The sequence below is a fragment of the Panthera onca genome, chromosome B3 (assembly GCF_046562875.1).
Source record: "Panthera onca isolate mPanOnc1 chromosome B3, mPanOnc1 haplotype 2, whole genome shotgun sequence".
Lineage (NCBI taxonomy): Eukaryota > Metazoa > Chordata > Mammalia > Carnivora > Felidae > Panthera > Panthera onca.
This window is the reverse complement of record NC_138344.1, coordinates 59590673-59603085: the sequence shown is the minus strand read 5'-3', so window position 1 is coordinate 59603085 and position 12413 is coordinate 59590673. Positions and strand designations below refer to the sequence as shown.

The window sequence follows — 12413 nt, the reverse complement described above, 5'->3', positions numbered from 1 at the left end:
CCATAAGAGAAAAGCAAGGTCTTCCTTTTCCTCCCTGCTCACTCCACCCCAACCATGAGACTGGTAAGAGGATCAGTAGGTTAACCCTTACAGTGCTGGCATGTCCCTGATTCTGCCAGCAGGAAACACCATTAACTCCAGCAGCAAGTGGAAAAGGCAGTTCCTCATGGAAGGCTGCTGTTGATTCCTACCAGAAGAGAAAGTTAGAGAGACATTTCCAACTTTGGATTCATTCCTAAACATTCCTATCCCTTCACCACCTCCCCACAGTAGTGTTGAACTCAGGGATTTAATTCAAGGGCAGAGCTAATGAAAGAGCACAGCTGCCTTTGACCTTAACCCTCATCTTCATTCCTACCAAGGATTAACTCAAAAAGAATTTATTGAGGGCACTCTATGTTCTAAGCATTATATCAAAACATTAAAATCCTCTATGTTCCCTGTTTCTCTTCCATGTGCTCCACTTTAAAAGACAGATGCCCAAGTCTGGAAAATCTGTCAAGGAAAGAGGTCTAGTGCTAACTGGGAGGTTGAGGATACAGGCATCCATACAACAGCCTCCAACCCATTCTCAAAATAAAGTTTCAGTTTTCTCTCTACCATCTCCTGGTACTACAGACCCAAGTCGGGTCTAGGCCAAGGTGTCAGTAGGAAAAAATTCTGCCTAGAGCCATAATTAGTGAAAATATCTTTTTTAAAAATGTTTATTTATGTTTGAGAATGAGAGAGACAGAGCATGAGTGGGGGAGGGGCAGGGAGAAAGGGAGACAACCGAAGCAGGTTCCAGGCTCTGAGCTGTCAGCACAGAGCCCGACTCCGGGCTCAAACTCACAAACTGCAAGATCATGACATGAGCCGAAGTCAGGTGCTCAACCAACCAAGCCACCCAGGCACCCTAATCAGTGAGAATATCTTAAGACTTACGCTTGGATTAGAATAATCTGGCAGTTCCATTTCTACATATACACATGTACAATAGTGGTTCTTAACCAATTGTGATTCTGCTGGCCAGGGGACATTTGGTAGGAAGCACTTTTGGTCGTCACAACTGGGAAGGTGCTATTGGTGTCTAATGAGTAGAGGCCAAGGATGCTGCTTAATAGTTTCAAATGCATAGGATGTTCCCCCACAATGAAGAATTATCCAGTCCAAAATATCAGTAGTGCCGAGGTTGAGAATCTCTGCTGTAAAGAAACTCTCCCACATAACGTGCAAATATGTTCATAAACTCACTGTTGGTAATGGGAAAAACTGAAAACTCAGAGATCACAAGTAGAATGCATAAATACAGGGTAGAATATACAAATGATAGACTAACAGCAGTTTTAAAAAATGAATCGGGCAACTGCGTGAGTCGGTCAGTTAAGTGTCTGAGTCTTGGATGTGGCTCAGGTCATGATCTCACAGTTCATGAGTTTAAGCCCTACGTCGGGCTTTGTGCTGACAGCATGGAGCCTGCTTGGGGTTCTCTCTCCTTCTCTCTGCCCCTCCCCATCTCATGCTCACTCTTTCAAAAAAAAGAAATGATGTCTGTAATAATATGGACAGCTTCCAAATGCAAACTGCAGAAATACACACGTTGCAGTACAATTCAGTTTGCATAAATAAAAAATATTACATATATTTATGACTGTATATATAATTAGTAGAGTCTAAAAATATGGACTGAAAAGAAAAGCATCAAATTCATAATACTGGTTACCTCTGAGGACAGGGTAAAATGGAACTGAGAAGGATTTGAGTGGAACTTTACAACCTTATCTGTAATGTTTATTTCAATTTTTTAAAAATCTGAAACAAATACACAAAAGGTTAACATTTGTTAATGCCAAATTGTGAGGATACATATACTATTTGTTTCCAAAAATAAAATTGAGTCACCCAGCAGCAATTTTTCACATTCTCCAAAAGTTCTCAGAAATACTAATGACTCTAATGAACACCACATTCTAAGTAAATGGATCATCTTAACAGATTTATAAAATAGTCTTCAACAATTGCATTTTGTATTTTATTTTAAACCCTTACCATTCCCAGTGGGATTTCCAGCTTTGATTAGAAAATTATTGCTAACCTTTGTATAGATAGACCTTGACCTCCCCAGTCTTTACCATCTGCTTGTCTCCACAGGCCGGTCACAACATTCTCCTTAAGACTTAACATTTCCAGTTGTGTACTGCAGGTCTTATACATATGCTTTATCTTTGAACCCCTTTTTAGTGACCTGACCCAATTTCCACGACCTGTATAGTTTAAGCAGGCAGAATTTTGCTGCACCCTTTATCCTTTATCTGAAGCAGGGGCTTTCCCTCATGTCTAAGATTCCTAACCCTTCACCCTTTTTTTCCACTAAGTCCTTCCTGATTTTCTACTGAATGTACATAGTCATTTTTCCTTAAAATCTTTTACAACTCTATAACAGGGGATGGTAACAGAATGGGGAAGAAGAGTCTGTTCACAGATCCTTTAAGGGGCTAAAGAGATATTATAAAGGCCTAAATTTATAGTTAACAAAGCAAAATGACAAAGCTATGAAATAGCTTTGAATAGCTATGAAATAGCTATGAAATAAGACAGGATTTATTTAAATGTACCTTTGAGAGAAGCTGGGATTTAATATGGTATTCCAAGAGCCATTCCCCTGTTTTCCAGGCCCTTCTTCCCATCCCCCTTTCCTTCAATACTTTGTTGCAAAAGAAAACTTCACACTCTACACTAGGCTAAAGCAATCTCACTCCCAAGGCCGAATCAATGCAAATGACGGAAAAAAGGGAGGATGGGAGGGGAGACGATAAGTAGGTGAGAAGAGAGGGTGGGGCAGAAGGGAGGGTAAACTGTGTAACTTCTTGATCCCTTAGAATTCAGGGCTGTTTGCAGTAGTCCTCTAATTTCCTTAAACACCATGCACTTAATGGAGGGCACCATTAGTGGTGAAGGGGACACATCAATACAGAGTCCAGGCAGGAATATTTTCAACACAGTAAAACTCCTCAGGCAACCAACACTAGCTCCTTCTCACCTTCCACAGTGGACCCCTAAATTCTTTCTGAATGCAGCATTTAATCCTTCACACAGACCCTTATTCTGACACGGATGAATTGGGCTGAAGCCCTTGTTCTACCAACTCACTCATACTCCCTTCTTCCCTAATTTGCAACAATGACTCTCCATGGACCCTCCCCCAACCACTCAAGACACTGCTGCCCCCTCCCCCATCACTGATCAACGAATCCAATTAATAATCCAAGTAATCCTCTCACTCAGTGATTCTCCAACATTAAACTGCCCTCCAAACCCGCAAATGAGTCACCACACTTGGTAACAATTTATATGGAACACTCAATGATCTCCCACAAAGACTGCCTTAGATCAATTCCGTCCTCACATTAGCTCTCTCCAGGGTACCCTCCTCTCTGTAACAACGCCTGCCTGAAGCTGATCCTCTCCAGAGTCGACTCCATTCCACCCCTCTTCACACAGACCTCCCCACCCTGACCCTCTCTCGGGCTGACTCCGCTCCTCACGCAGGACTCCCTCTTCCGCAAATCCTCACACCCCTCTGTTCTCTTGCTGACTCCCTACGGTGTGTCTCCGGTGTGTCTCCTCACACAGCTCCCGGTCACGAATACTGCCCTCCGATGCGACTCCACCAGCCTTCGCCCTCCCCCGCCTTCTCCGCCTTACTCTCCCTACGCAGACATTGAGGCCTCATCGAGGGCCTCCTCCCGAAGCCGCCCCCAGCCAGTACTAACCATGGCCCTCAGCACCTAGCAAGCCCACTCTACCCAGCCCACCCCCTCAGATACCGCCCCCAGCCCCCAGCCACTCCCCCACCGCCCCCGGCCCTCGCTCACCCGCCTCCCTGCGCTCGCGCAGCCGAACCTGCCGGCAGCGACACCTGACAGCAGCCCAATCAAAGCGCTGCTTCCCTGCGGTGTCACCAATCAGCGGAAGGCGCGCACCGGCAACAAAGTCAGGCTGCGTTGGCCCGCACTTCTGCGTGGAGGAGGGTGGCCCCTAGTGGCTATGGGGAGGGAATGCAACCTGATGCTCGCCTTCCTCTGATTTCTGTGTCGCCACAGCCCAGATGCTTGGTCTAGACAGAGACTTTCCAGTGAGACGAAGAGCAGAGAAGCAAGATGCAGAAAAGAGGCACAATTTGTGCCATTGCACGACCTGAGACGAACCAGGTTTTCTGTTTGATTTTTATTTTTTATTTTTTTATTTTTAAAAATTTCTTAATGTTTGTTTTTGTGAGAGATAGAGCGCGATTGGGGGGGGGGGCAGAGAGAGAGAGAGAGAGAGAGAGAGAGAGAGGAGACACGGAATGTGAAGCAGGCTCCAGGCTCTGAGCTGTCGGCACAGAGCCCAACGCAAGGCTTGAACCCAGGAACAGGGGAGATCATGACCTGAGCCAAAGTCGGATGCTTAACACCCTGAGCCACCCAGGCGCCCCTCTGTTTGATTTTTAAAACATAAGAGGTATGATATACTTAGAGAGCCAATAAATGTTGGTTGAAATGTTAACAGATGTAGAGGAGTGATAAGTAGACTGGAGACAAAAAGAGACAGAGAGAAACAAATCAGAAAGTTAAGGGAAAGAACAAAGACTTATTTATGGAGAAGACAAGAAAATGGATGTACATGGAACACTGGGCAATATGATTCCCATATCCACACTGGTTTGTTCATTACACCTCCAGCCTTGGAACCAGACAAACCTGGATTTGAGTCCTGGTCTTACCTTTAATAGCTGTGCAGCTTTGGGCAAGTCACTGAACTTCCCTCAGCCTCCATTCCCTCATCTGTAAGAGAGTGTTTTAAAAATCTAATCATATGGTACTGGTTATATGAAAGCATTTTGTATATGTTTCCATTTTTATTATTATCTTTTTATCCTTACTTAGGTTTCCCTAGTCAAGACAATCCCAATTGCCCTGTTTCTCCTCTGCAACCTTAAGGAGCTTACCATTTTTTCAGTCAGGTGCCTCATTATACTAACCCTGAATGAGATAGGGATGATTCTAAGGGTTGTCCCTAAGGGAAATAGATACTTCCCTAGTTCGTGCTCAGGCTCATGTCCTCTCCACCACTCCAGCCCTTCAAACAAGTTATTAAAACATTGTCTAGGTAATTAACTTATCTTCGCACCCTAAAATGTAGACTTCGTGTCTAAAATGTAGACTCAGTCCCTGGTCAACCATTGGAACAATCCAATTAAATGAAATAACACATACAAGAGTTTCTTGTAATTATAAAGTGCTTTATAAATGCTAGTCTTGGTAATTATTATCATTAAATAAATAAAATACATATACATATCAATTACTTCCTGTATGCCATAGGATAATTTTATAAAATGAGCATTAATACATTATGTGGCTGTCAGTGACTCACAGGGAATAAGAAAAGTACACAAATACACATCTTTTCTCCGAGGAGCTATTACTCAAATTTGGACAACTAGTCTCCAAACTTGAGTGATTTCTCAGGCTGTCTTATTTTTCCTTCTCTAATTCTCTCTTCTTGTTCCCTACCTCTTTAATCTTAGTAACCACCCTCTCAATCAAATAACAACTCTCCTTCATTGGAAGATTATCTCCCTTCTTTATCTGGGTAAATATACACCATTGCAAGTAATTATATTTGCTTGTTCATAACTACTCCTTAACCTAGACAATGAGCCCCCACAACACAGGTAACATTTTCCATCTCTCCAAAAGTGACTCTAACTACAGAATTCTATCAATTCTCTGATAATTGCTCTCTTGCCAGAAGAAGGAATTAAGTGATGGACACAGAAGAGAGGTGGATAGCTTCTAAGGATACAAATGAAGAAGGGAGGAAAAGGAACACAAAGGAAGCCTGAGAGTAATGAAGGGAACGAGAGTATAGGAGTAGAATGGTATCTCATCAGTGGGGCCAGAGGACAATATGAAGGGAATTTCTCTTTCTCAAGTAAGATTTCCAAGTATCTTACTATCACCAAGATGGCTCAGAGAAGGGACTAACACCACCATGTGTACCCAAGCTTAAATGACTTTCCATATGAAGCCCCCACATCTCTATTTTGGCTCTGTCATTCATTCTCTTTACTGCCAGGACAAAGGTCAAGTCACACCTAAGTCACACTTTGAGCTATGGGAACACACCCTCTCAAATCTGAATACATATCTTGGGAGGATAAAGGACAGAAGGCCAGTAGGAATGTACAGATTCCCTGGCCTTGAACACCACTCCCCTTTACACTCTGGAATAAACAGGATTAGGGAGCCAAGAGAGGAAACATTTGTGGTGGTTGGAAACCTGTGCCTGCCTGTTCTGTTCCTACCCGCCGTCATCTTACCACACCCTTCACCTCACCTTACACTCCCCTCCAGCCCAGGAACTGGAAACTACAAAGAGGGGAGAGAAGGGAGAGGAGGAAGAGGAAACTAACAATTCCCTGCCCAATCCCAGGTCTACACCCAGTACAACCAACAGGTAGGCAAGCTTGCAGAGAATACTCAGAGGGAGTCCTGTGAGCAGAAGACAGTCCTGAACCTGGATAAAACACGAGGAAGTAAAAGATCAAAGGTGAAGTAGAAAATGGGGAGGAGGGTGGAGGTGAAAAAAGTTGGGGATCATGAGAAGCGGGGGCAGGACATAGCAGGGCTATGTGGGAGCCAATCGGGAGCAGGGAACACAGCATAAATGGGATAAGAGTTAATGTTCCCCTGGTTGGTCTCAGGGAATCCTTCCACAACCTTGTAAGAATAGCACAGGTGTGGCCGGAGGGCACCTTGGTCCTCTTCCTGGTTCTAAAGCAAAGGTGACCTTGAGCCACCGGGTGTCTTTTCCAGTGTATGCCTCTGTGTGATTTCTCCATTTCTTTCTCTGTTGTCTGTATTTATGCCACGGTTTCTCCCGCTGCCGCCTCCCCTGGGAATATGGAGAGGTTGCTGGGGAAGGCCGAAAACTAGAGAGAGGTTGGGCAATGTCACCCTTTCACACCCACACAGAGTGACGAATCGGGTTTCCGATTAAACCGAGAGGCTTGGGGGAAGGGTGTTAGGCTTTGCGGGTCCCGTCGGGTGCTGTCCTCTACGTGGTGCTGAAATCTGGGCGACCTCAACCCAGGTGGGCCGGCATCCCCGGCCAAAGGTTGCGAAGCTCGGGTCCCCTAATCTACCTGGCGGTGCTTCCCACCTCTGCCCCCGCATACCTAGCGCGGTGGCAGGCGGAAAGGCGGGGCCTGCGTGAGCCCCACCCCTGGAGACTGCGGCTGGGACCTCCCTCCTCCGCCCGCCAGCCGCTACCTCATTGCGCCTCTCCTGCAGTCTGGTTGCTACCGTTTTCCTCTCCTGCTGCAGCTTCCAATCCGGCCCCCATTTCAGCTCCAGCCTCGCACCCAGTTCCAGTCCTCAGTCCTTCTGGTTGCATCCTCCCTCCCTGTTCCTGCCCTGCGCCAGCTCCCACCCCGGGATTCCATAGCCGGACCCTCAAGCCATGGCTGGTCCCTTCTCTCGTCTGCTGTCCGCCCGCCCGGGGCTCAGGCTCCTGGCTTTGGCTGGAGCTGGGTCTCTAGCCGCTGGGTTTCTGCTCCGCCCGGAACCTATAAGGGCCGCCAGTGAACGACGGAGGCTGTATCCCCCGAGGTATCAGTGTCTGAGGCACAGGGGTGGGGGGGTGGGGTGGGGGGAGGTGGCGACGGGAACGAAGATGGGGATGGAGATGAGGACCTGGGCAAAAGAGAAGGGTTATAATCACGAAGGCTCTGGAGTGGAGTGCTGTACAATCTGGAGACCACAGTGGGTTGGGAATGGAAGCCAAAACCATAAGGCTAACGCATTTCTGGGGACCTGTAACCCGCAGTCCCCGCCCCCAAGACCCGCTCTGGCCCTGTGAGTTCTGGCTGCACCCACTCTGCCCAAAGCCCTAACTGAGAAACCAGGAACTATCCTTTTCGCTCTCCTCCATCTCGTTTCCTGCTGTCCCCCCCCCCCCCCATTTCCTGAATTCCCCTCCTTAGTCTTCCCCTCCCCCATCCCAATGTTGTGCTAATGGTAGGAAATAACTGAGCAAATCTGGGGAAATTGTGCCCGCCAGCCAGAGGAAACTAGACCTGTTGGGAAAGAATAGACCCTGAAAGTCCCTAAAGAGATTACTAAGTAAGGTTTAGCCTCCCCCTAATCTCCCCTCCTCCCAAGGAGCAAAGGCAGACATGGCTAACTGGATAGCTCCCAGCTGATTGCACTGGGTCTAGGCCCCCTGTGCTCTCCTCCATGGTTACTGGGTACCCCCTCCCTAGCGCTGAGTACCCAGACCTCCGAAAGCACAACAACTGCATGGCCAGTCACCTGACCCCAGCAGTCTATGCCCGGCTCTGCGACAAGACCACACCCACTGGTTGGACGCTAGATCAGTGTATCCAGACTGGCGTGGACAACCCCGGCCACCCCTTCATCAAGACTGTGGGCATGGTAGCTGGAGATGAGGAGACCTATGAGGTAGGGGGCCCCCAGAGTTTCCCTGGTGACCCAACTCATCTTCCCAGTAATCCCAGCTCCTTCCCCCTAAAGACCCTTCACTTTCCCTTAAGGCTGGACCTTCCATACTCATGTTTTCTGACCCAGTGAAATCAATCCACAACTAAGGCCTGGAAAGGGATTCCCTCTCCTTAACCACCCTCTCCCTCTTAATTCCCCATCAGGTATTTGCTGAGCTGTTTGATCCTGTGATACAAGAGCGACACAATGGATATGACCCTCGAACAATGAAGCATACCACTGATCTGGATGCCAGCAAGGTAGGACAGATATTCTTCTTCTGATTTGCATTGCCTTATATATAGCATTCTGTTTCTCCAATCCTTTCACCTTAATTATTCCTGACTCAGAGTCATTATACTGCCGAGCTTTTAGTTTTGGTTTCTTTGGTTAGATTCTTTGGGGGAAGAATTGTACCTTAAGGAGCTGCAGATATGGAAGGGAGAGGAGAGGAGAGGGTGGGTGAGAATGACTGTACCCCAAAGTGGGCAGTTTGAGGGAGGATTCATAATGCCCTCTTCTGTTGGAGTGCTTGCCCAATGAACTTCTCCTTCCAATGCATGTAGTGAGGACCCCTACAGTCTTTAAGGTCTCTCCTTCCCCAAGGCTCTCTGTTCCCACCCCTGTGTTTCTGTGAGTTATATTAATTTCTCTTATTCCCTAGATCCGTTCTGGCTACTTTGATGAGAGGTATGTATTGTCCTCAAGAGTCAGAACTGGCCGAAGTATCCGGGGACTCAGCCTTCCTCCAGCCTGTACTCGGGCAGAGCGACGAGAGGTGGAACGTGTTGTAGTGGATGCACTGAGTGGCCTGAAGGGTGACCTCGCTGGACGTTACTATCGGCTCAGTGAGATGACAGAGGCTGAACAGCAGCAGCTTATTGATGTGAGGGGCCTTGAGAGGAAGCTGGGTTGAGGAAGCAAATAGAAAGAAGAGTCAGGGGAGGGTGGGTCAGATGAGATAGAGGCCCAGGAGCTACTGTGAAGATTCTTAACTCAAGTCCTTTTACTCCCCTCAGGACCACTTCCTATTTGATAAGCCCGTGTCCCCACTGCTGACTGCAGCAGGAATGGCTCGAGACTGGCCAGATGCTCGTGGAATCTGGTATGAGGCTTACCTTACCTCTCTTTCCCCCATGATCTGTAAATGTCTTTTATTCCTATATCTCTCCCAGTTCTCGCCCTATCTCTTGATCCCTGTCTTTCCCTCTTTACTGCTCTCAGGCACAACAATGAGAAGAGCTTCTTGATCTGGGTGAATGAAGAGGATCATACACGGGTCATCTCCATGGAGAAGGGTGGCAACATGAAGAAAGTGTTTGAAAGATTCTGTCGAGGCCTCAAAGAGGTTGGAGAAGAATGTATAAGGGAACTAGGTGGGAGGACATAAGGAAAAGCTAAGGACTAGACCATATAATTTATCAATCAACCCATGATACTTTTGATAACAAAAGGGATCACCATCAGTCAGTCCAGGACAATATATCAGGACTGTCCAGAGAAAACCAGGATATATGGTCACCTAAGAATAGAAAGAGAAAGAATGTCCTGAATCTAAGGTAGTAAATAAAGTAGTTGTCGGATAAGACAAAGATGGAATAATTGTGTCAATGCCTGAGGTGTGTGGAGTGTGCAGATAAGGAAAAATTTGAGCCTGGATCAACGTAGGAAGTGAAAGATTGGTGTGTTCATGATTCCAGTGTAACCATCCAGTTCTGAACCAAGGTATTCTGTCATTCTCACTGAAGTATCATGTCTAGGTTTTAAGCTGAGAGCAGGAGGGAGACTAGGGGAAATGGAAGATGGAATGGCTTAAGTCCCAGAATGTGTGGCTCTACTGAATCCTCAATCATATATGGATTAGGACTCCATATTCTATTCTAGATTAGAAATCCCCATAAACCCAGTTTTTATTGTATGTTCTCATATATACAGTTATATTTTGGACTTGGAAAGACAGACAGCTTCTCTTTTTTTAGATTCTAGCTGGGAAGTTTTTATTGTTTTTGGCTAATAACAGATAACATATTCTGATGGTAAGTGGGTAGGGAAGTACTTTTCAAATGATATGCCTCAGGTTTCTCATCTGTAAAATTGGGATAATACGGCTTCCTACATTTTAGGTTGTTGGGGATTAAATGAGATAATGTATGTAAAATACCTGGTGCATAATAAATGTTCAATAAGTGTTAGCTCCTATTATTTTTCTAGATGTAAAGGTTTCCCCTTGTTCAGCATGTAAGATGACCCCCTATGCCGTGTTTTTTTTTTTTTCCTCTGAACTATAAACAGGGTTCTCTTTACTCATATGAGGTAGTCTTCGCATCCATCCTTCTGGCACACCCCCTGTCTCTTGAACTCTAATAGTCATTTCCATCATTAGGAAGCTCTAGTGAAACAAAACAATCTACCCACACTCCCTTCCCCACCCCCTCATGTATACACATAACTATGAGTCCAGCTCTTCTGGACTGTTTTCACCTTTCTCTCTGCCTTCTCACATGTGCTCTTTCCACAGCTAACAGAAGGCTTTCTTGCCTCTTCCTGTTGCAAAGCCTACACCCTCATTTTATGTGTGAAAGAACCCTTCCAAACTCTAGGCTCATTAGCAAAGCAAAGATAATCCATGCATGCTGAGCTCATTGAATAATCATTCCTTCCTCAGTTCAGTTTACCACCACTCATTTCCCTAGATCATCCTTAGTGCCTTATTCTCTCAAGTGTCTCTTCTTCCACACACAAGATATTTTTCTGTAATCTCACCATTATGGGCTTGCAACATCAAAATTACCTTGTACACATGATAATAACAAACGATTCCCCACCCCACCCCCCACACACAAACAGCAGTGTCATTCTTTCACAGTCCAAATTCCTCATTCTAGACATATTTCTAGAGTTCTTGTAGGTCTGGCTAAGTGAGGGCTCAAATATCCCTGACTTTTCACTAACAGAGCCTTTGTGGACTCAGGTGGAACGGCTGATCCAGGAGCGTGGCTGGGAGTTCATGTGGAATGAGCGTTTGGGATACATCTTGACCTGTCCGTCTAACCTGGGCACTGGACTTCGGGCAGGAGTGCACATCAAACTGCCCCTGCTAAGCAAAGTAAATGAGTTGTGTGGTTAGAGAGGGGTATGAATAAGGAAGGTGGCCTTGTGTGGATGGGAGGGTATGGGCATTTTGGAAAGGAGTCAGACACATTGTGGGTAGAGTATCAGGGGAAAGGGACCAGTCTCAAATAGGACCAGTCTCTGCCCCTAATGGCCCGGCCCCCAATCCCTATCTCCTCTCCTCTAGGATAGCCGCTTCCCAAAGATCCTGGAGAACTTAAGACTCCAAAAGCGTGGCACTGGTGGAGTGGACACAGCTGCCACAGGCAGCGTCTTTGACATCTCTAATTTGGACCGACTGGGCAAGTCAGAGGTGAGATCCTTAGGGATTACAGTGTGGAAAGGTATAGGTCTGTGGGGGTGGAGATATGACAGTGAGTGGGCCCCAGGAATGTAACAGAATCTGAAATGAAATTCAGGTTGAGTGGGGAGACAATTGGAAATGAGTTCCTAGAGAAGACAAATCAGTGTTCAAGAAGGAAACTCAAGGGTGGGAAGCAGAGATCAAGGATTAGTGTCCTTCAGGTGGAGCTGGTGCAGCTGGTCATCGATGGAGTAAACTATTTGATTGATTGTGAACGGCGTCTGGAGAGAGGCCAGGATATCCGCATCCCTCCACCTCTCATCCACAATAAGCATTAATTCCCCATCCTCAGGAGATGACTCAAGATCCCCAGGACTTCTGCCCATTCTAATGTGGCCCATTCTACTTGCCCTGGATGCCCCTCCAACTCCCTTCTGTCCTAGTAAAGACTCCTTGCTATGCTCTAGCTG

At 46.4% G+C, this 12413-nt stretch overlaps 2 protein-coding genes across 24 annotated transcripts in view; one reads left to right on the top strand and one right to left on the bottom strand.

The window, feature by feature from the left end:
- The window catches only part of PPIP5K1 (diphosphoinositol pentakisphosphate kinase 1), a 43693-nt gene extending 39759 nt beyond the window's left edge, over positions 1-3934 (bottom strand). For 7 of the 19 annotated variants that reach the window (XM_060618761.3, XM_060618763.3, XM_060618769.3 and 4 more), the window contains exons 1-2: positions 2595-3786; positions 92-187 (exon numbers count right to left, since the gene is read on the bottom strand). The gene's annotated coding sequence lies outside the window, so the exon portion shown is untranslated. Of the gene's footprint in view, positions 1-91; positions 188-2594; positions 3789-3854 lie in introns of those variants that run through there. The other 12 variants (XM_060618752.3, XM_060618758.3, XM_060618762.3 and 9 more) reach the window with 6 other exon arrangements.
- Positions 3935-6294: 2360 nt separating this feature from the next.
- On the top strand, positions 6295-12409 carry LOC132669199 (creatine kinase U-type, mitochondrial). 5 transcript variants are annotated; one of them, XM_060618741.2, is made up of 10 exons: positions 6295-6483; positions 7452-7637; positions 8291-8489; positions 8693-8788; positions 9193-9414; positions 9548-9633; positions 9753-9876; positions 11500-11634; positions 11827-11952; positions 12165-12409. In XM_060618741.2, exons 2-10 carry the CDS (start codon positions 7489-7491, stop codon positions 12279-12281), a joined length of 1254 nt encoding a protein of 417 aa, XP_060474724.1. In that variant the 5' UTR covers positions 6295-6483; positions 7452-7488; the 3' UTR covers positions 12282-12409. The 5 variants fall into 5 exon arrangements, with proteins under 5 accessions (XP_060474724.1, XP_060474721.1, XP_060474723.1 ...); XM_060618738.3 differs by having other exon boundaries at positions 7353-7637; XM_060618740.2 differs by having other exon boundaries at positions 6295-6576.
- Positions 12410-12413: the final 4 nt, after the last annotated feature.

What these genes read in the sequence shown, in the direction of transcription:
- LOC132669199 (XM_060618741.2), top strand. Translation starts at nt 7,489, where the DNA reads ATGGCTGGTCCCTTCTCTCGTCTGCTGTCCGCCCGCCCGGGGCTCAGG. An exon ending in AACAGCAGCAGCTTATTGAT is followed by an intron (nt 9,415 to 9,547) that starts GTGAGGGGCCTT and finishes TACTCCCCTCAG; the next exon opens with GACCACTTCCTATTTGATAA. An exon ending in ACCGACTGGGCAAGTCAGAG is followed by an intron (nt 11,953 to 12,164) that starts GTGAGATCCTTA and finishes AGTGTCCTTCAG; the next exon opens with GTGGAGCTGGTGCAGCTGGT.